Source organism: Chelonoidis abingdonii, chromosome 1 (assembly GCF_003597395.2).
Source record: "Chelonoidis abingdonii isolate Lonesome George chromosome 1, CheloAbing_2.0, whole genome shotgun sequence".
Classification (NCBI taxonomy): Eukaryota; Metazoa; Chordata; order Testudines; family Testudinidae; genus Chelonoidis; species Chelonoidis abingdonii.
Genome location: NC_133769.1, coordinates 203,140,803 through 203,168,527, shown reverse-complemented (window position 1 = coordinate 203,168,527; position 27,725 = coordinate 203,140,803). Strand labels below are relative to the sequence as shown.

Below are 27,725 nucleotides of genomic sequence, written 5' to 3'. Positions count from 1 at the left end.
ATGTCGGTGTTCTTCAGGTAACACCAAAGACGTCTCATAATCCCAAAGGGAAACGTTTAGAGTGCCATTGTCAAGAGATGGAGTCTTGCGTGAGGGCCTCAAGAGTACTGTTTTGAGTTAAGTCAGGACTTTGCCCTTATGTTTAAAAAATAAATAACATCTTGCCTTTCTCCTTCAGCAGTGGCAAATACCTCTCTGCTTTTTTTCTCTACCCTTGAGGGGCATGCATTTAGAACAAGGTTTCTCCAACAATGGCTTCAGAGCGTTCTTCCTTTATAGAAGTCTGATAACAGCTAGGTCTTCCCAAGGAGACTGAGGGACACACTAAAAAGGTCCTTCCAGTAAAAGCAAAGGTGAATGCTGAACTGAAACCATAAAAGGCAATTCATCTTGTCAATATTGAGTCAAACCCAAGATTCAAAATATATACAAACTATGTTAATAGAAGGGGAGAAATCATTCTTTTGGTTATTGCAGATCCTCAGATACACATTATAATGATCAGTACTTTTATGGTATCCCTCCTTTAGATTTTGAGTTGCAAGTCTAGGTAAACACAGTAACACAGCTGATTCATTCTTTCCATTCATTCTCCCTCATATTGAACTTGCATGCTCTCTCTCCCATTTATTATGATTTTTAAGATAAGAATTTCTTAGCTTTTTTGCATATGATATTTCCAGAAGGTATTAACTGATGTTGGAATATTTGGGAGATAAGGTGGGTGAGGTAAAGTAGAGCTTATCTTCAGGTCTTCATATAAGCTTGATAGCTTGTGTCACCAACAGAAGTTGTCCAATAAAAGATATTGCCATCCACTTTGTGTCTCTAATATCCTGGGACTAACACTGCACATGACATTGGAATATTTGACTGACATAAGCATTTTAGTATTTTAAAGTCCTAGTATAATGAAGACTAGATAGATACGTGTTTAACAAATCCACAAACCCCAACAATTTTCCTAATTTCTCAGCAAATATTGAATAGGACAGAATGCTCTCTAAAGGTTGACATTGAGACTTAGTACTGTAGTAGACTGAATAAACGCTTTTTTAAAAATCTTTTAATTACCTAAGACAATCCATATAAAGTTAAAATTTGAGAGCCTGGGCTATTACTCTCTCCTGTCCCTTCCCCCTCTCCCCTTTCAGTCTAGATTTCATATACCCTTCCTATTTTCTTTAACAACTTTCTGGGAAGTATTTTTATAAAGTGTAATTTAGAAACTTCACATCAGAATAAATGAACAAACTACATTTTACGTAATGTTGAGCCCAAATTGCCATGGAAGACATAAGACTCAAAACACTGCATGACTCTTTTGGGCTGCTATGTAAGGGGATGCCAGACAATAAAAGGTCTAGTTTGAAAATTCCTGTGTGCTACGGAGCTTCGCTCAACCTGGGCTTGGTCTGTAATAGCGTCAAGAGGGTTTTGAAGAGTAAGGCAGGTTAGATGTTGAGGCTTAGGTTTGACTATTATGCACAGCAATATGGATCCACTGCCAATACTCTTCCCCTTTTACCACTTGGGGTTTCCACATAGCTGCTTGGCCTCCCTCTGTCGTTCTGCAACCTTACTTTGAGAATTTTCATCAGTTCATGTGGTTCTATCATCTTTATGCCAGGACTTTCAAACCTGCCTTTCCACTTCTTACCTCTTCTCTCCCTCCTCCATCCAGGTGCATGTCTGTATCTGTCTAAGCTGTCTCTTAGATACCTCACCACTAATTTAAACATTAACTTGGCCAACAGTGAACTATTGGGGGCCAGTTCTTTGTGATAATATCCCCTTTATGCTGCTCCAGTAGCATGATGACAGCATATTTCCCTTGCCAGGATACAAATCTAGCATAGGGGTTTCCTCGGGTGATGTAGACGTGACCCTACCCTTCTCACAAGCCTCTCACATAGGAGTTGTACTGGGGAAGGGCTGGAGTGTTGCTGCACTCCAGCTGTGGGAAGTGTCAGTATGAAGAAGTGTAAAGGTGCATGAAGCCACGTTCCTCACCTTCCACACCTACTCCTATTCCTCAGCCAAACAGAGCTCTGGTGAGATGGAGAATTATTTCTATCTGGTCCAAATTTGAATTGTAAGCCCTTGGGGCAAGGAATATTGCTCCATTCTGAGTTCATGCAGCACTGTGCACAATAGGGCTCTAGATGCTACTGCGATACAGTACAGAATAATTAAACTATACAGAATATATCTCTTCATAGCTGTTTACCCCTCACAAAATAAAGTATTTTTCATCTGCTATGTGCACCACCTCACTCAAATTTTGGATGGACCACTTCTTGGCTTTTGTTCCTGTTTTATACTGCATGCCCCCTTATTTTCTTCCTAATATTTAATTTGCCTTAAATACGCATTGTTTGTTAATAATTTTGTCTTAATAATAATAATTAATAATGTGTTAATAACTTTTCCCCAGACCTGATGTTCAAACTAATACCCTCTAAAACTCTTTTCAAGCGGCTTTCATTTTTTCCTAGGTATAATAGTGGGAAGAATATCTGATGCTTCCTGTATTCCACAGCACAGTAATAAATTCACCCCTGAGACTTTAAATGTATTTTTATGTATGGTGTATATCTCTTGGAAAAAAAACATTACTTATTACTTATTTCTGTTCTTACATATAGTCTTGCAGATACTTTTATCTCCACTGAAACTTTTTCAGATCTTTATTTCTAATTTAACAAGAATTTCTTTAATAATGCTATTTTATGGTAAAAATTCTTACACTCTTTAAATGTGCTATTAAAACTAAATAGATGGGTTTTTTGCCCTTTTAAATTTCTTTTGGGCTATTTTTCCCTCTACCACAGAGGAGAGTTGATTCTAAAGAGGCCTACAAATCCAGCAATTAATGCGTGTAAAAAAAAAAAAAAAAAATCACTTTTCCCGTTACCTGCCTCTTAAATTTCCTCATAGTGGTGGCACTCATTGTTTCAAGACAAAAGTGTTACGCTCTCATTTTTTAAAGAAAAAAAACAGAATCATCCTTTAGTGTCACTGGATTTTCCTTCCCAAGTATTTCTATCCATTTTTGTTCTGGCTACATGCTTCCCTGTAGGCTGTTTCCTTTATTTAAAAAGGTGTTATATCTCTGGGAAAATGCTTCTATAATTCCGTTATGACTCACTTATGACCCCAGAAGAACAAAACCCAGTGTATAATTTTACTACAAAGGACTTGTGGCTTCACAATTTCCTCCATTTAAACACACACGCTGCTTTTGCCGTCATTAATACTGTGGTAAATATTAATTGCTATTTAAATACTTTTTTAAAGATCAGTTTCCAGGCTGAAGTAAACATATAAAATGTAATAAATCCTCTAAGGAGAAAGCATGTTTGATTGGCTCGCCTGTGTTAAAATAGCAAAGAGCTCATGCTCCAATACGTCTGTTAGTCTATAAGGTGCCACAGGACTCTCTGCTGCTTTTACAGATCCAGACTAACACGGCTACCCCTTTGATACTTGTATTAAAATAGTTTCTGTACATCCCTATTCTGTCCCTAACTCCTCCATGAATTATCTAATTCATTTTTGAACCCAGTAGTTATCCTTTTGGCCTTCACAATATCCCCTGGAAATGATGTTGACCATGCATTGTGTGAAGAAGTACTTCCTTATGTTTGTTCTTAAACATTCTGCCTCTTAATGTCATTGTGCGACCTCTGGTTTTTGGTATGTTAAGGTGCAAATCACCCCTTCCTATTTAATTTTTCTCTACATCGTTCATGATTTTATAGATCGCTATCATTTCATCCCCTTAGTCGTTTCTTTTCTAAGCTGTACAGTCCCAGTCTCTTTAATATCTCCTTGTCTGGAAGGTGTTCTATACTCCTAATCATTTTTGTTGCCCTTTTTGTGGACATTCTCCATTAATATTATCTTTTTTTGAGCTGGGGCAACCAGAACTGCATGCGATATTCAAGGCATGGGCACGACGTGGGTTTATATAGTGGCATTGTGATATTTTCTGTTTTATCATCTATCCCTTTCCTAATAGTTCCTTACATTGTTAGCTTTTTTGACTGCTGCTGCATATTGAATGGATGTTTCCAGAGGATTCTCCACGATGACTCCAAGATCTTTCTTGAGTGGTAACAGCTAATTCAGAACTCATCATATTGTATGTATAGTTGGGATTATGTTTTCCAATGTGCATTACTTTGCACTTACCAACGTTGAATTTTATCTGCCATTTTGTTGCCTAGTTGTGTGAGATACCTTTTGTAGCTCTTCACAGTCATCTTTGGACTTAACTATCTTGAGTAATTTTTGTATTTTCAGCAAATTTTGTCACTTCACTGTTTACTCCTCTGTCCAGATCATTTATGAACACCTTGTACAGCATGGGTCCCAGTATAGCTCCTTGGGGGACCCTGCTCTTTACCTGTTTTCGTCATGGAAAATTGATCATTTAGGCCTACCTTTGTTTCCTTTCTTTTAACCAGTTACTGATCCATGAGAGGACCTTCCCTCATATCCACGACTGCATAATTTGCTTAAAAACATTTGGTGAATGACCTTGGCAACTGCTTTTTGGAAGTGTCTAAGTAATCTATATCAACTGGATCACTGTTGTCCACATGTTTATTGACTCAAAGAATTCTAGTAAATCGGTGAAGCATGATTTCCCTTTACAAAAGCTGCGTTGACTCCTCCACAATATATCGTGTTTATCTATGTATCTCTGATAATTTTCTTTACTGTAGTTTGAGCAAATTTGTCTGGTAATGAGGTTAGGCTTACCAGTCTGTAATTGCCAGAATTGCCACTGGAGCCTTTTTTAAAAATAGGCACTATATTAATTATTCTCCAGTCATCTGATAGAGAGGTTGATTTTAGCTACAGGCTACATACCAATTTCATATTTGAACAATACCATGTGGTCCTAGTGTCTTATTACTGTTTAATTTATTGATTTGCTTCAAAGCCTCCTCTAGTGACACCTCAATATGGGACTGTTGCTCAGATCTGTCACCTCAGGTGTGGAAATCTCCCTCATATCCTCTTCAGGGCAATGCAAAGAATTCATTTAGCTTCTTTATAATTGCTGATACAGACTGTAACAGGGCTACCACTCTGAAACTTGTCTTCCTTGAGTGCTATTTTAGCATCTTCATTGCCCAGTGACTATACTGACTGGCAGATTTCCTGCTTCTGATGCACTTGGAAAAAAAAATACTGTTAATGTTTCTGTCCTTAACTAATTGCTCTTCAAATTCCTTTTTTGGCCTGCCTAATGTACATTTATACTTGACTTGCCGGAGTTTATGCTCCTTTCTGTTTTTCTCACTAGGATTTAAAGGATGCCTTTTTGCCTCTAACCACCTTTTACTCTGCTGTTTAGCCATGATGGTGTTTTTGTGTCTTATTACTTTTTATTTGGGGTATACTTTGTTTTATCCTCTATTATGGTGTCAATTGAGAACAACTGCAAAACCACTGCCTAACTACTTTCATGTATGGTTTTGCATGGCACTGCAGGGACTTACAGCTTTACTTAAAATAGCTGCAGGAACGCCGTATATTTGCATCTTCTTATGTAGCCATACATCCACTTTGCACTGTTTTCCTTGCTGGATGAGAAAGATCAAGGCTGTCAGGTGCCCACAGACAGTCTAATGTCAGGCATAGTTTATCTGCCAATTGTTTTTATGTCATGGGAAGTCCCTCTAGACTTGCCAAAAGAGGCATTAAAAAACCAAAAACATCCAGATTAAAAAACTAAAAAAAAAACCCCAAAACATCTGACTGTTAAAATGTATTGCAGAATCATCCTCTTTAGATGCATATCTCCTGTTTCTCTATCATGTTGCTCTTTTTAAGCCCCATTTACTGCTAACTTCCAGCACAGACTCTTTTACTATATGGGAGGCAAGAAAGTTCCCTAGATCCCTGTCCCTGCTACTCTTTTGTGGATCAGCCAGCAGACAAAGATGTAAAGACAGTAGCCTCTTGTTAAATTAGTTTCTCTCCTTACAGGAAAGTTTCTTGCTCCCACTGACTGGAAAATTAGAGATGCTCAAAGAGGTGTCTTGTATGTCCCTTGTATGACTGAAATGTTGATAATTTGGTTCAAGTATTCAAGGCATCCATTTACACAGGCGCAGATTACAATGTGTTTTGGCTGACACTTTGTATGTTTGTCTAACTTGAGTTTGCCTCTTTTTTTTTTTTTTGGTTTTCTCCTTGAGGTACTGCTACACTTAGGAATTCGGCAGCGCTTTGAAGTGTGAGTGTGGTCGGAGCGCCAGCGCTCTCCCAGCGCTGCACGTAAACCACATCCTCTACGGTGTAGCTTGCAGCGCTGGGACTGTGCTCCGCGTGCGGCACTGATTACACTGAGCTTTTACAGCGCTGTTCTTGCAGCACTCAGGGGGGTGTTTTTTCACACCCCTGAGCGCAAAAGTTGCAGCACATGTAAAGTGCCAGTGTAGCCATACCCTGAGTAATTTCTTCAGTTCTTTTTTCAGAGTGTGGCTTTAAAATAACCTTTTATCCAGAGTGCAAACAGAATGCAAGCTGTCTTTCACATCTTTTCTTTAGAATGCCTTTCACACATTATGCATTCCTGTTCCTTTATTGGATCTGGGGAAGAGTTAACTTCAATTATCATACATGCGCAAAAATATACTTTTCTGATACCAGACGTGTATAGATAATCTTGTTTCCCCCACTTTGAAAAACAAAACCTAACCAATGCTATAGGAATTCATTCCAGAATACCTCAGGGGTAGTGTTTAACCTTTATTATCTTAAACTTTATGTAGTACATAAAAACCAAATGGAAAAGTACATAGACGCAGAAATCAACAACTGTATAGTAAGGTGAAGTGTTTAGGTTATGACCTTTTGAGGTTTGGGGTAACATTCACCCAATGTAAAAAGGCATCAGCTGGATATGAAATTCTGGTTTTCCTTGTAGGACAAACATTTCTTAACAGCATTGTCAATTCTGTAACTTCTGATATTACATAGGTTTTTTTCCTGTGGTTTCCAGTCAGTGTAGCATAAGTGTCAACTTAAAAAAAGGATGTTTGTGGCTTTCCTTTTTTTTTTTTTTTTTTTTGGTGCTCTCTTCTCCATATTTGTCTTTCACATGTCCCCTGGAATTCCTGATATCCTTTTAAACACCATCTGTGGCTTTGTGTCTCCTTATTCCCCTTCAAGTTCCCACTATTCCACGTGTCTATTCATATTTCCACTATCTGCTTGTTACCTGTCTGTGATCTATCATCTATCTTCCCCCAACCCTCCAAAAAAACCCCTGCTGCTTGGGCTTACACTCGGGTCTGCTTTTCTGTCCTGAAACTGCTACCAACTAAGCATCATGGAGGAGAAGCCGCTAGAGGGTACAAGAATAGGGCACTGCAGTTTCCAGCCAGCCTCTTCTCTACTCACACAGCAACTTAGTGGCAGAAATCAGCTTCTAGAAACTTGGGCTTCATCAGTCACAATCCCTGAGGCTTTGCTGGAAATGAAAACATTAAGAAAGCAGAGCTGCCGTGATTCTCTTATCCCATATGCTACTTCTGTGTTTGATAGCCCTGTCGCATGTTCAGCAGGTTCCTCTTGCATCCATCTGGTTGCCAACTGTCTAATCACACAAACCCAAACACCCCTGCCATGCCACTTCCCTGAGGCCCTGCCCCAGCCACACCCTTTTCCAAGGCCCTGTCCTGCTCACTCCACCCCCACCTCCTCCATTGCTCATTCTCCCTCACTCACTTTCACACGGCTGGGGCAAGAGGTTCAGATGTGGGTGGGGGTGCTGGCTCTAGGCTTGGGCCAAGGGGTTCAGAGTGTGGGAGGGGGCTCCAGGCTGTGCCTGGCACAGGGTATTGTGGTGCAGGATGATGTAGTCGGGGTGCAAGCTCTGTGAGAGAGTTTGGGTGGTAGAGGGGACTCAGGGCTGGGGGAGAGGGTTGGAGTGCAGGAGGGGGTGTGGGATGTGGGCTCCAGAAGGGGGTTCAGGGCTGGGGCAGAAGGTTGGGGTGAAGGAGGGGGTGTAGGCTCTGGGAAGGAGTTTGGGTGCAGGAGGTGGCTCAGGGTTTGGGTGCAGGTGAGGGGTGCAGGCTCTGGCCAGGCAACACTGACCTCGTGCCGCTCCCGGAAGCAGCCGGCATGTCCGTGTGGCCCCTGAGGGGATAGAGGGGTCCAAGTGCTGCCCCTGCCTCCAGACACCGCCCTCACATCTCCCATTGGCCACAGTTCCAGGCCAATGGGAGCTGCAGAGTCAGCACTTGGGGTTGCTTCCAGGAGTGGTGCGAGGCCAGGGCAGGCAGAGAGCCTGCCTTAGCCCCGCTGTGCCACCAGACTTTTAGCGACCTAAAATCTCCCTGTGTGGCTTCAGTAGTCTCCAAGAGATAGAGCCCAATTCTGGGAGACTCCTGGCAAAACTGGGAGGGTTGGCAACCCTACTGGATGGTTTTTACATGAGTGCTGCCATTTTCCCGTTCAGCCACAAAAGTCTGAATATCTCAGAGCATGTAGACTGTAGTATGTAGACTGTTTCTTTTAATCAAAATACAGCACCAATGGGTTAGACTCTGTTTTAAACTAATCTCTTACCAAACTTCACTTTTCAGATTGAAGCAAAAACAGTTTGTTCTCTGTGAAGTTTTGGAGCAGGACTGTTTGATTTTGTTTTTATTTTGTTTTTTTGGGCGGGGGGAGGGGCAGAGTTAACTCCTTGGGGCTTAAGTGGTGATGTAACCTTAACTGAGGTGCAAGAATAATATGGAGCACAACATGAACTGGTTTCTCCCCATACCTATGTGCCTTTGCTGTTTTTAAAAAAGTACTATATATGCATTCAAGAAGCAGGATGCTCTGTTTGTTTTAAGTGTAAGGAATATAGTATAAGGAATCAATCCTGTGGAATGCTAAGCACTTTCATGGAACGTTGATGATTTTATTGACTTGTGTTACAGTAACCGAGAAGCCTCAGTCAGGTGTTGAGCCTCAAAAATAATCTCCAGAATGTGGGTGACTATGCCATCAGGAAGAAACATGAAGTCATCCTGTTTGGGCCATAGTGACAGGAAGAGGAGCATTAGCACAGGAAGACAGATAGGATTTTTTAATGCCTCATTTCCCATAGAACTAAGTTCTCCTTAGTTCCATTACCTTCGATGGAAACTGCTTTTGTGAGAAAATGCTGTGTGTGTTTTCCATAGCAAATTAAGGTCCAGTCCTGTTTCCATTAAAGTCCCAAGAGGAACGCTACCCATTGACGAGTGGGAGCAGTATTAGGCCCTAAAACTATGTACAGTAACTCCTCACTTAGTCATCCCGGTTAATGTTGTTCCATTGTTACGTTGCCTATCAATTAGGGAGCATGCTCGTTTAAAGTTGTGCCATGCTCCCTTATAACATTGTTTGGCAGCCGCCTGCTTTGTCCCCTGCTTGCAAAAACAGCAGCCCTTTGGAGGTAGCTGGTGGGGGCTTGGAACCAGGGTGGACCAGCAGCCCCTTATTATCTCCCCACTCCCCTAAGTTCCCTGTGCAGCAGCTGCCCAGCAGGCTATCAGATGTCAGCAGTTCAGCTGTCCCTCCCCCCACTTCTGTGTGCTGCTCCTGCCCTCTGCCTTGGAGCTGCTCCCGTGAGCCTCTTGTTTGCTGTGCAGGAGAGTATGAGGAGTGCTAATGTCAGGCTGCCCCCCTATCTCCTGTACCTTATCTCCATGAGGGGTGGGAGGGGATGCTACAGGGCTCAGGACTGAGGGAGCTTGCTGGCAGCAGCTGCTGTCTCAATTTGCTAATCTACTTAAAAAGGCAATGTACTTAGAGTGGGGTCAGCATACTTAAAGGGGCAATGGAAGTCTCACACACTGTGTGTGTGTCTGTCTCTCTCTGCCATGTTGTCTCCCCTCCCTCCATTCATGTTTCCGTGTAGAGTGTGAGGCTACATTAGCAACAGTATGTTAACCCTTGAGGACTGAGCCAACTGCTAGTTCATCATTTAGCGGTAAGGCATTCCCTGGGAAATATCCCACCCTCTGACTCCACCACCTCAATCAAGTTTCATAATCATCATTGCTGTGTACAGTATTAAATTGTTTAAAATGTATACTGTGTGTGTGATATAAAATATAGTCTTCTGTGTAGTGAATTTTTTTCCTCTGGAACCTAAATCTCTTTCCCCCCCCCCCCCCACCCCCTTACGTTAATTCTTATGGGAAAATTGGATTCGCTTAACATTGTTTCACTTAGTCACATTTTTCAGGAACATAACAATGTTGAGCAAGGAGTTACTGTATCTAGAATGGTTGTTACACAGTCAAAAAGTCTTGTCTCTTAGTTGTCCCATCACATTCAAATACAGACTACTACTAATACACTTACTATACCATGAAGGTGATATTCAGGAAAAACTAGCTTCTGGGTAGAAATAAACTGAATATATAACTCTGCAGCAAGAACTAGAATAAATTGACTAAGTATGTGGTCAGTTAATGCTGTGATATCACAGTTGTGATTTTAAGTTGACTTGTTCAGTTCATTGCTGAAAGCTGGATTTCTGGGTGTATCAGTATAGAGAAATTTTTAAATGAGTCTTCCACTTTTGAAGTAAGGGGGGTTTGGGATATATATGTATAGTCAAAGAGGTATTCTTGCCTTTAGAGTTCTTAAAATACTGTTGTTCACTCCATATGATGAAAATGGCAGGCATTACTGGCAAAGAAAATGCTGACCTTAATATTTTTATATAACTTGCAGTTAGGCAACAAATCAGAGCATTTAATGTTTTCCTGTCTTGGAAGGTTTTTACAGTAAAAGCTGTGTTATCCGGCACTTTACTAGCCAGAAAGCACTGTAAACCAGCATTTCTGATCTTCATTTGAAAGTCCGGTTTATAGTCCGGTTGGTGGCAGGCTCCCTACTTGGCTCTGCTTGCGAGGGTGACCTAGAGGAGATTGGGCTAAAAGAAATCTGATGAGGTTCAACAAGGACAAGTGCGGAGTCCTGCACTTCGGATGAAATAATTCCATGCACTGCCACAGGCTGGGGGACCGACTCGCTAAGCAGCAGTTCTGCAGAAAAGGACCTGGGGATTACAGAGGATGAGAAGCTGGATATGAGTCAGCAGTGTGCCCTTGTTGCCAAGAAGGCTAATGGCGTAATGGGCTGCATTAGTAGGAGCATTGCCAGCAGATTGAGGGATGCGATCATTCCCCTCTGTTTGGCACTGGTGAGGCCACATCTGGAGTATTGCGTCGAATTTTGGGCATCTCACTATAGAAAGGATGTGGATGAATTGGAGAGTGCAGTGGACAGCAACAAAAATTATTAGGGGGCTGGGGCACATGACTTATGAGGAGAGGCTGAGGGAACTGGGCTTATTAGTCTGCAGAAGAGAAGAGTGAAGGGGGATTTGATAGCAGCCCTCAACTACCTGAGCAAGGCTTTTCTCAGATGAACTCAGTGCAATTTGTGCTTTTGAAAATTTCACCATTAAGTGCCTATATATGGGCTTGAAAGCCTAATTTTAGGCTCATAGTTTTGAAAACTTTGGCCTGTGTACAAAATATTTTACAGTAATTTAATATATTGAAAGTGTAAACAAGTGTAAAAAAGGTAAAGCGGTTTTGTTTTGAAGTGACGAAGATTTTGTACACATATTAAGAACTTTTAGCCTCTGGTGCTGCAAATACTTATGCACATGCTTAACTAAGCTGATGAGTAGTCCCACTAAAGTCAAAGGGATTCTTCATTTGAGTACAGTTACGTGCTGGTTTTAGTCCTTGTCCTACAAACTCTTAATAGTCCTTGTTTTGTTTTTTTGCCTGTAGCTGCTTTGTAAAATTCAAATAGATACAGTGAAACCCAGTTATAACACGATGTTTGGGGTCCAAAAACTTCCATTGTGCTAAATGCAGGGTCACAGTATAGTGGGGTTTCAAACCAGTTTGTCAATGGTCCCCAACGCGTCCATTGATGTGCGCCACCTAGTGCCCGGCAGGGGAGAGGAGCCGCGGCCCCCCGCCTTCCGGGGACAGAGAACTCCCAGGGCTGCAGGCGCCAGTGCTCTCTGTCCCCGGCAGGCATGGGGCTGCAGCTTCTCTCCGGCCTCAAGAGGAGTGGCGGCTCCCTGCCTGCTGGGGACAGAGAACTCCGGGGCTGCGGGTGCCGGTGCTCTCTGTCCCCGGCAGGCATGGGGCCGCAGCTTCTTTTGAAGCTGGAGAGATGTGCCGGCCCCGTGCCTGCCAGCAGGGACGGTTTTAGACCAGTTCCACCAATTCCCCCAAATCGGGCCCCATGCCTAAGAGGGCCTCACTCCCAGTGAGACTCTCTTCCCTGGCTAGAGGCGCCTTTTTAATTTTTACTCACCTGGCAGCGCTCCGGGTCTTCGGCAGCACTTCGGCAGTGGGTCCTTCAGTGCCGCCGAAGACCTGGAGTGAGTGAAGGACCCGCCCTCAAAGTGCCGCCGAAGACTTGGAGCACCACCCGGTGAGTACAAACCCCACGTGTTTTGGTTTGGGATTTTTTGGCATGTGGGGTTTTTCTTTCTTTGTCATCCCTGCCGGGGCCCTGTCAAAACTGTTTGAATTGGGCCCCGCACTTCCTAAAGCCAGCCCTGCCTGACGGGGACAGAGAGCACCGGCGCCCGCAGCCCCGGAGAAGCCAGAGAGAAGCTGCGGCCCCACGCCTTTTGGGGACAGAGCACTGGCACCCGCAGCCTCGGAGTTCTCTGTCCCCAGCAGGTGCAGGGCTTCAGCTTCTCTCCCCTGCGATGGTGTTGAGGACCACTAGTACAGTACTGTATTATGCCTTAAAGAGGAGCCAACCTATGATCGTGTTATGTGATTTTGCGTTATAGGGTGGCGGGTTATTGTGAGGTTTGACTGTACCTTAATTGTAGTATATTTTATTCTAAAATTAACTAAAAAAAGCATTTGTAATTTTGTTCATTAGATTAAAATTTATAGTTGCAATAGCACAGATTTTCAAATTAGCTTTACAAAGGCTCCATCTGATCTGATATAAATATTTTAAGTTAGTGACTTAAATAGCCTTGATTTAAATCTCTCCATCTTCTCTATTCCCTGGAAACTTTCTCCAAACAACACTCTGAATTCATTGAACAGGAGATATAAGTGTAGGCTTTACGGTTTTACAGCAATGAGAATTAGGGTTTCGTATTAAAATCCTAGTAGTAAACTACTAATTGAGCTGTTGTATGATTTCATATTACAGGACCTTGAGACCATAAGAGAATCAAATAAAGTGGAAGCAGGAAATTACTCCATAAAGTTTAATTGGAAAAAGTATTTCAAAATGAATTTCCACTATAAAATATTTCATTGGAAAAAAATATTTTTCAAAATAAATTTCCTCTAATCCCCAACTTAAAACTTCTTGTACGTTTTCGGAAAGTACAAGGACTAAATTTACTGAGGGATTTGTTTTCTGGTTTGCAAAGTCTAGAAATTTCCCTGCTGGCTAATTACTGCTTATTACTGTAGCACTGACATTGGTCCTGTAGCAGTAACATTTTCCATCTTAAGATGGATTGGCCCATTCAAGTGAAGAGCATGTTGTCTGAGTGCTGAATGGAATTACTACCAGTGGAAACTATGCTGCAAGAGGAGTTGATAAAGCAGCTGCTGTGCAAACCTCAGCTGTTTTTTCCATCTTCCAACGAAAAGTTAATTAGCATAGGAAAGCTGACTAATGTGCTGATCTCACCTCTTTCCAGTAGACGCTTACATTTTGTCCCTGCCTGCCTTAAAGCACGCAGGACTTTGTTCAGGAATTTGCTGTCACTTACGGGATGGACTGAAAGCTTTTTTGAGGGGGTTGGACTTTTTCCTTTATAAACACAGTCTACAGAACCGACAGCTTCCTTAAAAGTAATTGCCTTGGATTTGTGTTGAACTGCTAACGTTGCTTTAGTGAAGCACAAAATGCATTTTAGGAACCTTAATTACAGTTTTGGTTCCCTAATTGCCTATGTGGCAGACAGCGATGTCTTCAATCAAATTGAAATGAGGGTAAGGCTTTTTAAAAGTTGAGTTTTAGTTCTGTTAACTGCTTAAATACTGGAGGATAGGTGCTGTTCTAAAATAGTTGAAAAATACTGTGCTGTTTAAAACATTAAACAGATAATGCTTCAGAAGTAGGGAAGAACTATTTCAGAGGTTAACAGGTTGTAGTCTGCAAATGTGTATTTCATGTGTTATGTTTCAGTCTTCAATTCCATGTGATACATTAAGATCTTTATCTTCTGCTTTTTCAAATACTTGTAGTCCGTCCATAAAAATACTGTGTTTATATGTGTGAGTATGAGTTGAAAAAAGTCATTTGAAGGCATTTTCAATAATGTTCAGATTTAAAATGTTGCTAATAGGATCATTTATATTAGAATATATGAAGATGTTTAAATTACATGGTGTAGCACTGTAATTGTTACGATTGGTGATACTGCTGTAGTGTTGGAATGCTACATAATACAATCACTCCAGTTATCTAACTGATGAGAATGAAGGAGTAACACACACACAAATGTTGGACTTACAGCAGTGAATTATTGATTAGCTGTCTTAAGATACCTGTCAGGCACAAAACAATTGGATTTTATTAGTAGACACTGATGCTAACATCTGATTTCATCTGGAAGTTGGATCTGTGAGGTATTTTATAATGCTGCAGACCTTTCTTTTTGGCTAACATAAAATTGAAGGTACCATACATTTCATTAATCATGCAGAAGGTCTCCAAAGGTTTAGTGGTGCATATGAATTCTGAATTATAGACCAAACTGTTTTTCTGAATAGATATGAATGAGGTATTGGTGCACCAAGTAGTGTAATATAGAAAAAAGATAAATACAGGCTTAGATTTCAGAAATACAAAGCAGCTTTCTTTCCAGTGTAGAAAGTTAACAATAACAAGTAATTTCTGTGCTAAAGGTTCTATTTTTTAGAATTGTATTAAAACTACTTGGAGTTTACATACAACTTGCTTTTATTAGAACACTAAGTGTAGCCCAACAAGAGACAGGACAGTTTTGAGTTAACATGCATTCATGAAATATTTGGCTTTTGTCAAATAAATATTTGTTACTTAGTCTTGGGATATCAGTAGCAAGTTGTTGTGAGTTAGTACCACACTTAGCTTAAATAAAAACTATAACCAAAGGTTTATATAAGAGAATAATGAAATTAAGTGTTCAAGAAAACAATTTATTACACTATTTTGTTATACCCTTCTATGTAGCCTCATCCAAAACTCAGTGATTAAACTGAATGCAGTTGAAAGATGAACATGAAGTCAGAACATTCTGATCAGTAAGATTCTGTGAAATAGTAACATATAATATGTCAATACATAAAACATAACTTACTACTAAGGGCTGTACATAGCGAGTCATTGTGCTTAAAATAAGTCTGAAACAGCAAGCATGCCAGTCATAGACTCATTTTTCCCTTCCCCTCCCCTCAGCAACCTGAAGTAAAAATGGAAACATTCTTCATAAATAATGTAAAAATAGCTGAGTTTGGTTTGGATAGCTGCCGCATGTGTTCTAAAAGCTCAAACATTAGTTGCACAAATAGTCAGTAAGACTGCCAACTTTTGATGGACTTACTCTCGTACTGTCCAGATAGGATGGCTAAGTCATTGGGCCACAGCGATAAAAGTACAAGGTTTCGGAGTTAGAAGGGCTGGGTTCTGTTCCTACTCTGCAACAAATGTACTGTTTTAACCTTTGGCAAGGCCCTCACCTCTGTTTCCATGTCTGCGTAATTAGAACAATAGTTTCTTTACTTAAAGGAGTTGAGTCTTCATTTGTAAAGGTCTTTGAGATCCATAGATGGAGGGTGTTATAGAATTACTGTGTGTCATTATAACTGAAGTTTCCTTAAGCACACTTCATTTCCCTAAATTAAAAGCAAGTACAAAAAATAGTTTTCATATGTCATAACATTACTGAGGTGTCTGGTTACCTTAAAAGCAAGCACATTTTAGTACAGCACAATATTCCGTTTTCATGTCTACCGAACAGGAGTTTTACTTGAGTGAGGACAATTAAAACTCCATGATCTTCATGACTTGCGAATAGATCTTTTTTTGCATGCCACAAAATGGAGTCAGAAGTCAGTAGACATAAAACATATTTAACTTTTTTGTAATTTTTTCTTCTACCTTGAAGGCAGTATTATTTCAGCAAGAAAAAAAGCAGCTGCTGTGTTGTAAATAAACAACTGGTTTATTTTGAATGGCTTACTGTATTCTCTACTAAAATATTTTAGCATGCTGCTATTAACCATCATAATCAGCAATTGTCCTTGAGGGAGTGAGAATAAATTACAAGAAAAAAGGGATGTGGCATGTACATGGCTTGTTTTGTAGTAATAAATAAATAAATATGTATTTATTTATTTACAGGCCAAATTTGAATCTCTCTTTAGAACATATGACAAAGATATCACCTTTCAGTATTTTAAGAGCTTCAAAAGAGTACGAATAAACTTCAGCAACCCTTTATCAGCAGCAGATGCTAGAATCCAGCTACATAAGACAGAATTTCTTGGAAAGGAAATAAAACTGTATTTTGCTCAGGTATGTTTTACCAAGCATTTCTGTATAAATGTAATCATTTTGCCATTGAGTCTTATGCTGTTGTAGTACAACTTTTCACAGGTCTTAAAAAAATTATGTAACATTCATTAGTGACCAAATTGATTGTCTGGGTAAACTGCAAGAAGGACAGGAGACACTTGTTATGGATTTTAATTAGGCTGCAACTTTATTATATAGATGTCTGGGACTACCCAGCAGATAAAGTGTACTGTGCAGGCAAATACCTGCTTATTCAAATCAGTTCTCCGGGGCTTCCACCAGCCCTCCTTTGTTTCCATACAGGTCCCCCAACCAACCCATGGCTTGGACCTTACCATCCATCAACCTTGTAATAGGGTTAAGGTGGGCTATGAGAATGTGGGGGAGGTTGGCTCCCTGCCATACCAATCAGAGGAGTCATCCCCCCCACCCCACCCCCGTTCTGTTCCTTTATCCAGAACCTCCTTTTAAGTCGTTTACCAGGCCATTTATCTGGTCACTGGCTGCCTTCCCTATGGAGTACCTGCACTGACCATCTTCCCAACCTTACAAAATAATTTGCAACATATGGCCTACCACCTTTTCTTCTCCTCACTAGAAGAGGTCCTCCTTCACACCCGCTGTGGGGAAGGCGAAAAAAACATTCCACCGAAGCCAATTCTGACTAGTGCGGGAAAAATTCCTTCCCAGCCCCCCTTTAAAATGAGCAACTAGCGTAATGCCCACAGCAGGTCCTAACCCAGCCTGTCATTTACCTCCAATACGGGAGGGAGGGTGGATGCTGGCTTCCTCCCTGCATGGAACAAAGAGACATGCTCCACCCAGGTTTCATACCTTTATGCCCTTCAGATCTCACATTCCTGGGGGGGGAGGAGAGGGAGTCATTGCTGCAAAGCTGACCACCGAGCCCTTTTTTTACAGCAGTTTCTGACCATCTTCCTCCCCCTACACCATAAAGCAGAGTTGTCCTTCCTGGGTAAGCCCCAGACAAACTCTGCCCCACCTTAGTTGTGGTGCAGTCATTGGAGAAAATATCAGGTAGGTCCCTCCAAACTTGGGAGTATTTGGAGGCTAATGGATATGTTAGGTTTCTGCCTGCTTGTGTATTGTCTCCCCTTTATCCCAAGACAGGCAAACATCTAGTACTCAGCACTGTGTCATACCAAGAGCTGGTTGCGTAAACAAGGAGAGGAGTATATTTTGTAAAATTTCAAATTACTTTTCAGAATATTTTATTGAATATAAAAACTATTTTCTCTCACTACTTCAATTTTTTTCTACTGAAAGAGGGGAGTGTTCATCTCTTCCTAGCTTCTTCTTTTTCATAATATTCTGAAATTTTTCATCACTCTCAATCAAAATGAAATACTGTTGCAAAAACTTCCATTTTATTGGAAATACTTTTTCTGTTGAAGAAATTGACACTTTTCAGCCAGCTTTAATTGAAAATCTAGTAACCCCAGAACTCCTAATGAGACACTTAAAGATATCCAGGGTCATTTTTATAGCTGCTTCTGTTTCCAAGCGAGATTATATTGGTGTCAGTAATGACAAAAAAGGCAAATTTTTAATTTCAGATGATTAATCATCATAAAACCAAGATGGTTTTAAAAAACAAAATAGCTAAGATTTCACTGGAGGGGGAGGAGGATATGTCACTGAAAGCATGTCTTCTCATTACCAAATTGTTAGCAACACTCCCTAGATATTCTGCATCACTACAGTGCAGCTATAGAAGATTCTGTGGCTGCTTCAAATATATTTGTTTAATGGAATGGAAGGCTTTATTGAACTAAATCCCAATAACTAGTACAGTAAAAGCTGTATTATCTGGCCCTGTGCCAGCTGGAAAGCTCTATAAATGGGCATTTCTGATCTCGATAGAAAGTCTGGTTTATAGTCTGGTTGGTGCGGGGCCGGCAGGCTCCCTACCTGGCTCCACGCAGTTCCCCAGTAGCGGCGACATGTCCCGGCCATTCCTAGGTAGAGAATGGCCGCAAGGCATTTGGGGTGTGAGAGTAAGGGATGGGACGTGAGAGGGAGTGTGGCCATGGGCTCTGGGAGGGAGTTTGGGTGCAGGATCCGGCGGGGGGGGACCATACTTACCTCAGGAGGCTCTTCCAAACAATGACCTGTCCTAGCTACTCCTAGGCGGAGGTCCAGCAGATGGCTTTGCGCACTGCCCCTACCCTGCCCACTGGCTCCACAGCTCCCTCTGGCTGGGAACCAATGGGAACCCGCACCCAAACTCCCTCTTTCTTAACCAGCATTTTTCACTTACTGACACCCCCCCATTATCCCAACATGCCAGATTTTAAAAGTTTTTACTATACTAATATTGTGTCCCTTGCGTTAATTAGTTTAGTTTGAGGTATTTAATATATACGTTTATATTTTTAAAGATGCTACAGGGATTTGTACTGACAACATAGGCCACGTCTACACTACGGGATAATATCGAATTAGCTAAAATCGGTTTTATAAAACTGATATTATAAATTCGATTTCATGCGGCCACACTAGGCACAGTAATTCGGCAACTGGCAATGAGATGACGGTTATCTCTCCCCTCTGTACTGTCCGCTGCTATCATGAGTGCCCCTGGCTGAAATCGGCCGGGGCGCAACGCAAAAGCAAAATTGGGATTGACTCACTTGGGACTGAGTCAATCCCTCCCTTATGGTTTCTAAAAATAGAGTCAGTCCTGCCTAGAATAAGGGGCAAGTGTATTAGAGGACCAGTGTATCAGAGCACAGCTGCTCCGTGTCAGTATTCACAGGGGGTGCCCCTGCAACAACCCACCCGTTGCTTCCCTCCTCCCCCAACCTTCCTGGGCTACCGTGGCAGTGTCCCCCCCCCATTTGTGTCATGAAGTTATAAAGAATGCAGGAATAAGAAACAGAGACTTGTTAGTGAGATAAAATGAGGGGGAGGCAGCCTCCCGGGGCTATGACAGTCCAGGCAGTACAGAATCTTTTCTTTACACAGGAAAGGGAGGGGCTGATGAAGCTCAGCCCCCAGTTGCTATGATGAAGACGGTTACCAGCCGTTCTGTACCATCTACTGGGAGTAACTGGGAGTCATTCCATTTTTTACCCAGGCGCCCCCGGCCAGCCTCACCTGAGGCCAGCCAGGAGCACTCACGGGCTGATGGCGACGACGGATATCAGTCATATTGTACCGTCTACCACCGGGGAGGGGAGAGGAGCGGATACTGCTCTTCACTGCTGCAGCATCGCGTCTACCAGCAGCATTCAGTACACATAGGGTGACATTGAAAGAAGTCAAGAAATGATTTCTTTCCCTTTTCTTTCACGTGGTGGTGGGGGGGGAAGAAACTGAGGAGCTATTCCCTGAACCACGCCAGACACTGTGTTTGAACCTACAGACATTGGGAGCTCAGCCAAGAATGCAAATACTTTTCAGAGACTGCTGTGGACTGTGGGATAGCTGGAGTCCTCAGTACCCCCTCCATCCATGAGCGTCCATTTGAGTCTCTGGCTTCCGTTACGCTTGTCACGCAGCGCTGTGTATCCTGGAGATTTTTTTTTCAAACGCTTTGGCATTTCGTGTTCTGTAACGGAGCTCTGATACAACAGATTTGTCTCCCATACAGCGATCAGATCTAGTATCTCCCGTACGGTCCATGCTGGAGCTCTTTTTGGATTTGAGACTGCATCGCCACCCGTGCTGATCAGAGCTCCACGCTGGGCAAACAGGAAATGTAATTCAAAAGTTCGCGGGGCTTTTCCTGTTTACCTGCCCGCTGCATCCGAGTTCAGATTGCTGTCCAGAGCGGTCAGTGGTGCACTGTGGGATACCGCCCGGAGGCCAATAACGTCGATTTCCGTCCACACTAACCGTAATCCGATATGTTAATATCGAATTTAGCGCTACTCTCTCTTGTCGGGGTGGAGTACAGAAATCGATTTAAAGAGCCCTTTATATCGATATAAAGGGCGTTGTAGTGTGGACGGGTACAGTGTTAAATCGATTTAACGCTCTTTAAATCGATTTAAACGCGTAATGTAGACCAGGCCATAGTTAGCAGCTTGAGTAGTGATAGTTATAGCTTTGGAACCTGGGGACCTTACAGCCTCTGTTTAATTTCCCTCTATTTTGGTCTTTTAGGAGCAAGATTTTTCTCTGATGAAATAACTATATATTGAAAACAAAACAAAACAAAAAAGCAGATGTGCACATTTCGCTGCATGTTTTGTCAGCATGGTGGTTTTAAATTTGTATGTTCGATATGTTATCACACATTGTTACATACTGCCACCTTGAGTGCTTGTTGTAGTGCAATATGAGTTCAAACATAAAATTCCATGCAAATGACTGATTGATAAAAATTAAAAGTAATAGTTTGTTTTATTTTTCCAGACTTTGCACATTGGAAGCTCGCGTTTGGCTCCACCAAAACCAGAGAAACAGTTTTTGATTTCACCTCCAGCCTCTCCTCCTGTTGGTTGGAAACAAGTAGAAGATGCTACACCAGTCATTAACTATGATCTTCTCTATGCTATCTCCAAGCTAGGGCCAGGTAAGTAGAATTCTGAGCTTCAAGATTTAATACTTGTGCTTGAGTAAAAAATGCCTTGAAATAGTAATAATTCAAAAATCTCCCCCCCCCCCCAAGAGATCTGTTCATTATCAATTAAATTACTAACTACAGAAAACACTCTGAAGTTTTTTATGTCAAGGATTGTTTTCTGAAATCACTTTTTTGTATCAAAAAGATAAAAATTTCCATAGAAATATCCTTGCCAGAACAAAACGTTCTTGCTGAGCCATACAGCATGAATTGCATTACAATTTGCTAATCTCATGAAGGTCATGACCTTACATACTGCATACTACTCATTTTTCTAAATGTTTTAATTAGGTCTGACCAGCCAGTAGTTCTAGCGAAGCTGCTTACTTTTTTAATGCCAAGATTTAAAATAAAATTGTAACTGTAACATAAGTTTCCCCAGAAATAAATGAAACTTGTAAAATATTTATATTTTAACTATATAAGTGCCTCGTTTTCTTAAGCAATGTTGCTGTTGTTCAACCATGTGACAGTAAATTAATAATGTACATATCTCTAGATACTTTCATCAGAGGGTTTGCAGATGTTGCACATATTAAGTGTCACACCACTGTGACGTTGTGTTGTATCCATTTGATAAGAGGTTTTTTTTGACATTAGAGAGGGTAAGTGACTTATCATACAGTGAGTCAGTGGCAGAGGGGAATAGAGGAAGCTCTAAGAGCCTGGCTCCCATTTAAGTGCAGAGCTGGCTTGTTTGTTCTGTGGGAGCTCTCATCAGTTCTCGGTAGAACTATTTGGGAAAAACTGTGCAAGGGACAGCTTACAGACTATCCAGCTTGGCTTGCTCTTTGGCTCCCTAAAACAGCAGATGTCTCATGCACCACAATTTGCATGGTGATGCAACAGCTAAGATACTGAGGTCTTAAAAGCATGAGGATAAAGTATACCAAATTGAGTGGAACAGATGAAAGTGACCAGAGGAACACATTTAGAAATATGAGTGCTGGTTTCTTTCCCCTACCTCCCTCTCCTACAGAAAAGGTATTTGAAAATAATAAATTGTAGAATTGTTTCTGATGGACACTGTCAAATAATTAATCAATGGAAATAAAATTATAACACAACATATCTAAATGTTGTAAAATTCCTTCTAGCCAGTTCTGTTATTACATAGGAATCCCAGGGCAGAATTCAGCCCTTTAGATTTTGCTGATCAAAACCATATCTAACTTCATTAACTTCTGCCAGTGGAAGCTTTGGAAAAGATCTGCTTCTGTGGTTTTAAATCTTCATGGTATGGAGATGGACAGTTCTCCTGAATGGTCAGATTTGATCATACCGTTCAAATTTTGCAGATGAGACACACCTGGTAGGCTTGCACACATTTTGGAGGTTTGAGCTAAAGTTCAAAGGAATCTTGATAAATTGGAGAATTGGGCTATGGACAACAAATGTAAGGTGCTATACTTTGGGAAGAAAAACCATATGCACAAATACAGAATGGGGGGTAACTGGTTTGGAAGCAGCACTGCTGAGAAGATCTGGTAGTTGTGGTGGATCACAACCTTAACATGAGTGAACAATGCGATGTTGCAAAAAAAAGCAAATGCAATTTTCGGTTGCAATAACAGGCATAGCATGCAAGTCACAGGAGGTGATAGTACTGCTCTGCTTGGTGCTGGTTAGTCTTCATCTGGAGTTGTGTGTCCAGTGTTGGTCACTGCTGTATAGAAAAGTTATAGAAAAACTGGAAAGGATCCAGAGCCAAGCAACAAAGATAATCAAAGGGATAGAATGCAAGCCATATGAGCAAAGGCTGAAGGAACTGGGTATGTTTAGTTTGGAACAGCGTAGATGATGTGAGGACATGACTGCAGTCTTCAAATACTTGAAAGGCTGCCATAAAAAAGATGGAGAGAAGATGTCTCTTTTGCCGCAGAGGGCAGGACAAGAGGCAGTGGGTTCAAACTGCAGCATAAAAGATTTTGATTAAATCTCAGGAAATACTTCCTGACTGTAAGAACAGTAGGACAATGGAAGAAACTACTTAATGAAAGCTCCTTCACTGGAGGATTTTGAAAGGAGGCTCTATAGCCATCTGTCTTGGATGGTTTAGACACAACAAATCCTGCATCTTGGCAGCAGGTTAGAGTAAATGATCCTTGCTGTCTCTTCTAAATCTCTGGTTCTGATTTGATGATGCATTAAAAAAGGCTTGGTTATCAAAGATGGATGTATAAAATTTGCATGCTGAGAAACCACAACTGCATGTGCAAATGGATATCATTTGTGCACACAAGTGGCTAACTACAACACATAACTAACGGTGAATACCCATACATTTATATGAACACATGCAGTTGTATGTGGAAAGTAGCTGAGCATCAGTCTTTGCAAACGAAGCCTAAAATGTTTGGTGTTGGTTTAGCTACAATCTGTGAAAGTTATGCTGCCAGAGTTGACCTGCTAGACTGTAGCTTCAGACTGCCTTGTCAGTAGTATACTATTTGCAAGCTCTTGTTTGTTTGTTTTTCTTTAAATTTAGACTATTTGTTCTGTGCTCACTGTGTAGAATGGAGCCTTTTTGACCAGTTTTCCTAATGTTCTAACTTTCAGGAGAAAAATATGAACTCCATGCTGCAACTGACACTACTCCCAGTGTTGTTGTCCATGTATGTGAGAGTGACCAGGAAAATGAAGTGGAGGAAGAAGAGGAAGGCATGAAGAAACCCAAACCAAAAATTATTCAGACAAGAAGGCCAGAGTATACTTCTACTCATTTAAGCTGAAGTGGTTCTAACTTTCAAGGGTTTCAAGTAGACGTATACAAGAAAAATGCTTACTATGGAAGTGTGAGGTCACAATTCTGGTGGCAGTGGCTGCAGCAGTAGTAGGATTAATTCCAGTGTAATGTTACTCAGAAACACACCGGAAGTTTCCTCATTGTTTTTAATGCTGCACATTGGTTAATATATATGGAACCTAGAATCAACTTCCAGATCAGAGTTAGGGTGATCAGAAAAAGGCATTTTGAGAAAGAATTGATCACTGAAGATACCTTCTTTTTAAGGAATCCTAGGCTGCTTCATTATAAAACAGATGGGGAAAGCTTTCTTTGTTCTGTCTCACATGATACACCTCTAGTTCATAGGCTAAACATATGTGAAGTACATGTGATACTGAGATGGTTTAAAGATTTGGGAATTGTAAACATTTTTCTTATGTTAGGTTGTTTTGTGCATGTGTATTACTGATGTTCAAAAATAACTTTGCATTATTTTCTATATAGTTTCTCACTTCACGCTTTTTGAAATCTGGGAAGTTGTCTTCAATACTTATCTCTCAGCATCCTGGGTCTCTTACTGTATGTATGTTTTATTGGTACCCAGTTTCCAGTGGACATACAATTCATGTAGCACCTTATTTTGGTGCAATATAATTCGTGTTTTTAAAATTTTAATCTGTTATTAAATGCTTATGTGGGGTTTTGTCTAGTAAAGTTATGGAAAAAATTGTGCAATAGGAAAATTGTTCAAGTAAGTGGATTTTAAATTATTTAAACTAAGTTATGTTTTTAAGTAATACTGATTCAATTATTTTGATTTTCTCCTTTTGAAAAACAAAATTCTTAAACATGTAAATAAAATTGTACTGTATATTCACAGCAATGTACAGTTTTCAGTGAGAAGTATGGCAATGGAACAAAAACCTGAGCTGTATTACTCTTTACATTAACTTGTACGTTTTAACTGGTGAAGTTACACATTTTAACAGTGATTCAACACACATGATGTGAAATAGATGACAGATGTGTGGTATATTTGAGAGGGATGGAGTGCCTTTTCCCCATTAATTTGTGATGGGATTGTTATACGAGCTGAACTCTTGTATTTTTTCTAATAGCCGTGACTGTCCAATAAGTATGTATTCTCTTTTGGCTTTGTTTCCAAAACAGGCTGGCATCTAGAAATGCCTAGTACCGTGTAATAGTGCATGCTTTACCAGTTCAGGTGATGGCTTGCTGTGGGAACAGACAAGCTTTCATTCTGTTTGGTTTGGGTACTGTTTTAAGGACAGTGGTGAATGATGTACAGGCTTTCTGTCATGTTTACATAACAAACAAATACATGCTATACCAGTTCAAGTATTTCCAAGAATCTGCTTTTAAAGTGGAGATTCTAACTTTGAAATATTTTATTCCTTTTTAAAAATACACTAATATATTGACAAAATATACTGTTGTGGGAGGACGTGTTTCTCTTTTAGAGGAAGTATTTGGGGGGGTTCAGACATCTTTTTAGAAATAAAGACCTTGATCCTCTTTTTGAAGTCAGTGAGAACTTTGCCATTAGCTTCATTAGTAATAGGACTAGGCTCGGGATTAGCGTTGTAGCTGTTATTGCATTAAAATGATATGCATTATTATGTGCCATTTGTGGTTAATGTTGACTTGGAGGCCCAACATAATACACTTTTGGGTAGAAATAGAACAAATATTATAAAGAATACAATACTGTATGTACTGATGAACTTGTACAATCATTCCAACTGATAATACAGTATAGACTCCACACTACTAAAAACCTACTATTGTGCTGACCAAGACACACAATGTTATTGTGACCAAAGAGAACAGAAACCTGTTAAACCTCAGTAATAGTCTGAACTTGTAGGGCTTTATTCTGATGGATTAGACTTACAGTACATATGCATGCACACAGACTGATGCTGACTTTTGGTTCCTATCTGTGCAAGAGAGAGAGAGATGCACTCCCCGTGTATGTTATGCTATTTGATACAAAGTTTGCAGGTGTAGAATGTCACCCAGCATAGCTTTAGGTCAGGCTGTGTTTTACTGCTGATTTCATATAGTGTATAAATGCAGGGGCACATGAGCTACTTTTGTGTTATTGAAGTGTAAACATCAGACTGCAATGCATGACATTTTGTTCTTTTTAAGTGCAGGATACAATGACCAAACTAGAGAATCATCGAAGTACACAAATGTCTCTAGTATAGCTTTCTAACACTGCTGCTAGATCTGATGCAGATGTTTTATATTTGCCCTTCATTCAGCACAAAATCTTTGGCCCAATTTCTGTAACATTCTCCTCCACCTCCTCTTCTGCTACCAGCATAGACCCCAGACAGTGGGTGCTGTTACTGTTGCCTCTATGGGACTGCCAAGAAGCATCACTTATCTTCAATGGAAAAGAGAATGTAAAACAAACAGTGACATGATTTTGAATGTTGGTACACCCTGAGACATTTCTGCATGATGGAGTTTGAAGGTAGTCATTCAGAATCAGAACTATGAATGATTTGGGCTGGCTGCAGTGTCTGCCACTCCCAGCTGCATTTGTGAACATGGATTTCTGGACGGTAGCTGTCCATCTTGCTGTCTGGCCCCAGGTTGTGTATCCTGGCCTATGTCTGTTCTCTCACCACCAATGTGGTGTATGGGTCACTCTGTTTCTGTATGAAAATAACAGCTGTTATGTTAAGACAAACTGGTATTTTATAAGATTGTATAGTATGGGACGTTTAAATTAAAATATTTGGATTGTCTACTTATAAATGTCATGGTGGTGTTTATGCATGAAGCAATAGTTAAAGATTTTAGTGTAAAAAATGCTTAAACTTCAAGCATCCAAAAATATACTTAAGTCAGGATAAGGACTTTGTCCCGGCCTACTTGGTATGCTCACATCCTTGCCAGCCAAATTTAATTTTATTAATTACCTGGGCAGGGGAATCCAGTTTGATAGTCTTTTACAACGTTGTTTAATCTCTTTAAAAACTGATTTATTACATTTTTCATAGTGTCAGCATTTGAATAGTTTCATATACTTAGCCAGCAAGCCTAGTCATTACAAAACATTACAAGGCCTGCAAAATGCATTAAAAGGCCACCTTTTAACCCAGGGCAAGAATTATTTTATTGTAAAATAAAGATGTGAAGAAAGGAGTTGATGTCACTGTAAGTCAGTCTTTTAGATTGCCTTCTGCACAGAAACTCTGATGTATCAGTATCTTACAATTGGCATTGTTTATATTTGTGTGTAGCAATGTTCTGCCTCTAATACAGACAAGCATTTCTAGTTGAATTCTATGGAAGCCACTTATACACATCTCAGGAAATAATTTGGCTCTTGATCAGAAAGTACAACTCAAACTACAGGATTAATTGGGCACCTTATCTAGCACACCTCCTTAAACAGGTTCACTTTTTAGAAAAAAATACATGGAAGCTGCTGTGTTTGGCTAATTCCACTCTGTTTTGCTTATTGTCTCTTTTTATAAGAGTCTCGCCCACTGCCAGGAAACTCTAGAAAAACGAAAATGATATTCTGCCATTCAAGAAATCATATGCATATAAGAATGGTTACCAATGTGTGTTCATTCTAATGAAATTGGTACAGATGGGCTGTGTAAGGTGCCTTAAAAGTGTTAACAAAATACAGCCCTTACTCATAGTCAAGACGAGTCCAAAAATTCATAGGGCAAAAGTTATTTTTAAGCAGGCTGTTATTTCTAACCATCAAGAAGTACTTAACTATTTCAGGTTCTAATTCCTTAAGTGGGCATTGTCAAAGAA

General features: G+C 40.6%; 1 protein-coding gene across 2 annotated transcripts in view; it reads left to right on the top strand.

Annotated features, from left to right (window-relative positions):
* The window catches only part of RCAN1 (regulator of calcineurin 1), an 85,288-nt gene extending 58,583 nt beyond the window's left edge, over window positions 1–26,705 (top strand). Inside the window, exons 1-4 of one of the 2 annotated variants that reach the window (XM_032785008.2) lie at window positions 13,759–14,021; window positions 16,417–16,590; window positions 20,974–21,133; window positions 23,744–26,705. In XM_032785008.2, coding sequence (XP_032640899.1) covers window positions 13,935–14,021; window positions 16,417–16,590; window positions 20,974–21,133; window positions 23,744–23,916 — 594 coding nt within the window. In that variant the 5' untranslated portion in view covers window positions 13,759–13,934 and the 3' untranslated portion in view covers window positions 23,917–26,705. Of the gene's footprint in view, window positions 1–13,758; window positions 14,022–16,416; window positions 16,591–20,973; window positions 21,134–23,743 lie in introns of those variants that run through there. The other variant, XM_032785007.2, reaches the window with a different exon arrangement.
* The last annotated feature ends 1,020 nt before the right edge of the window (window positions 26,706–27,725 follow it).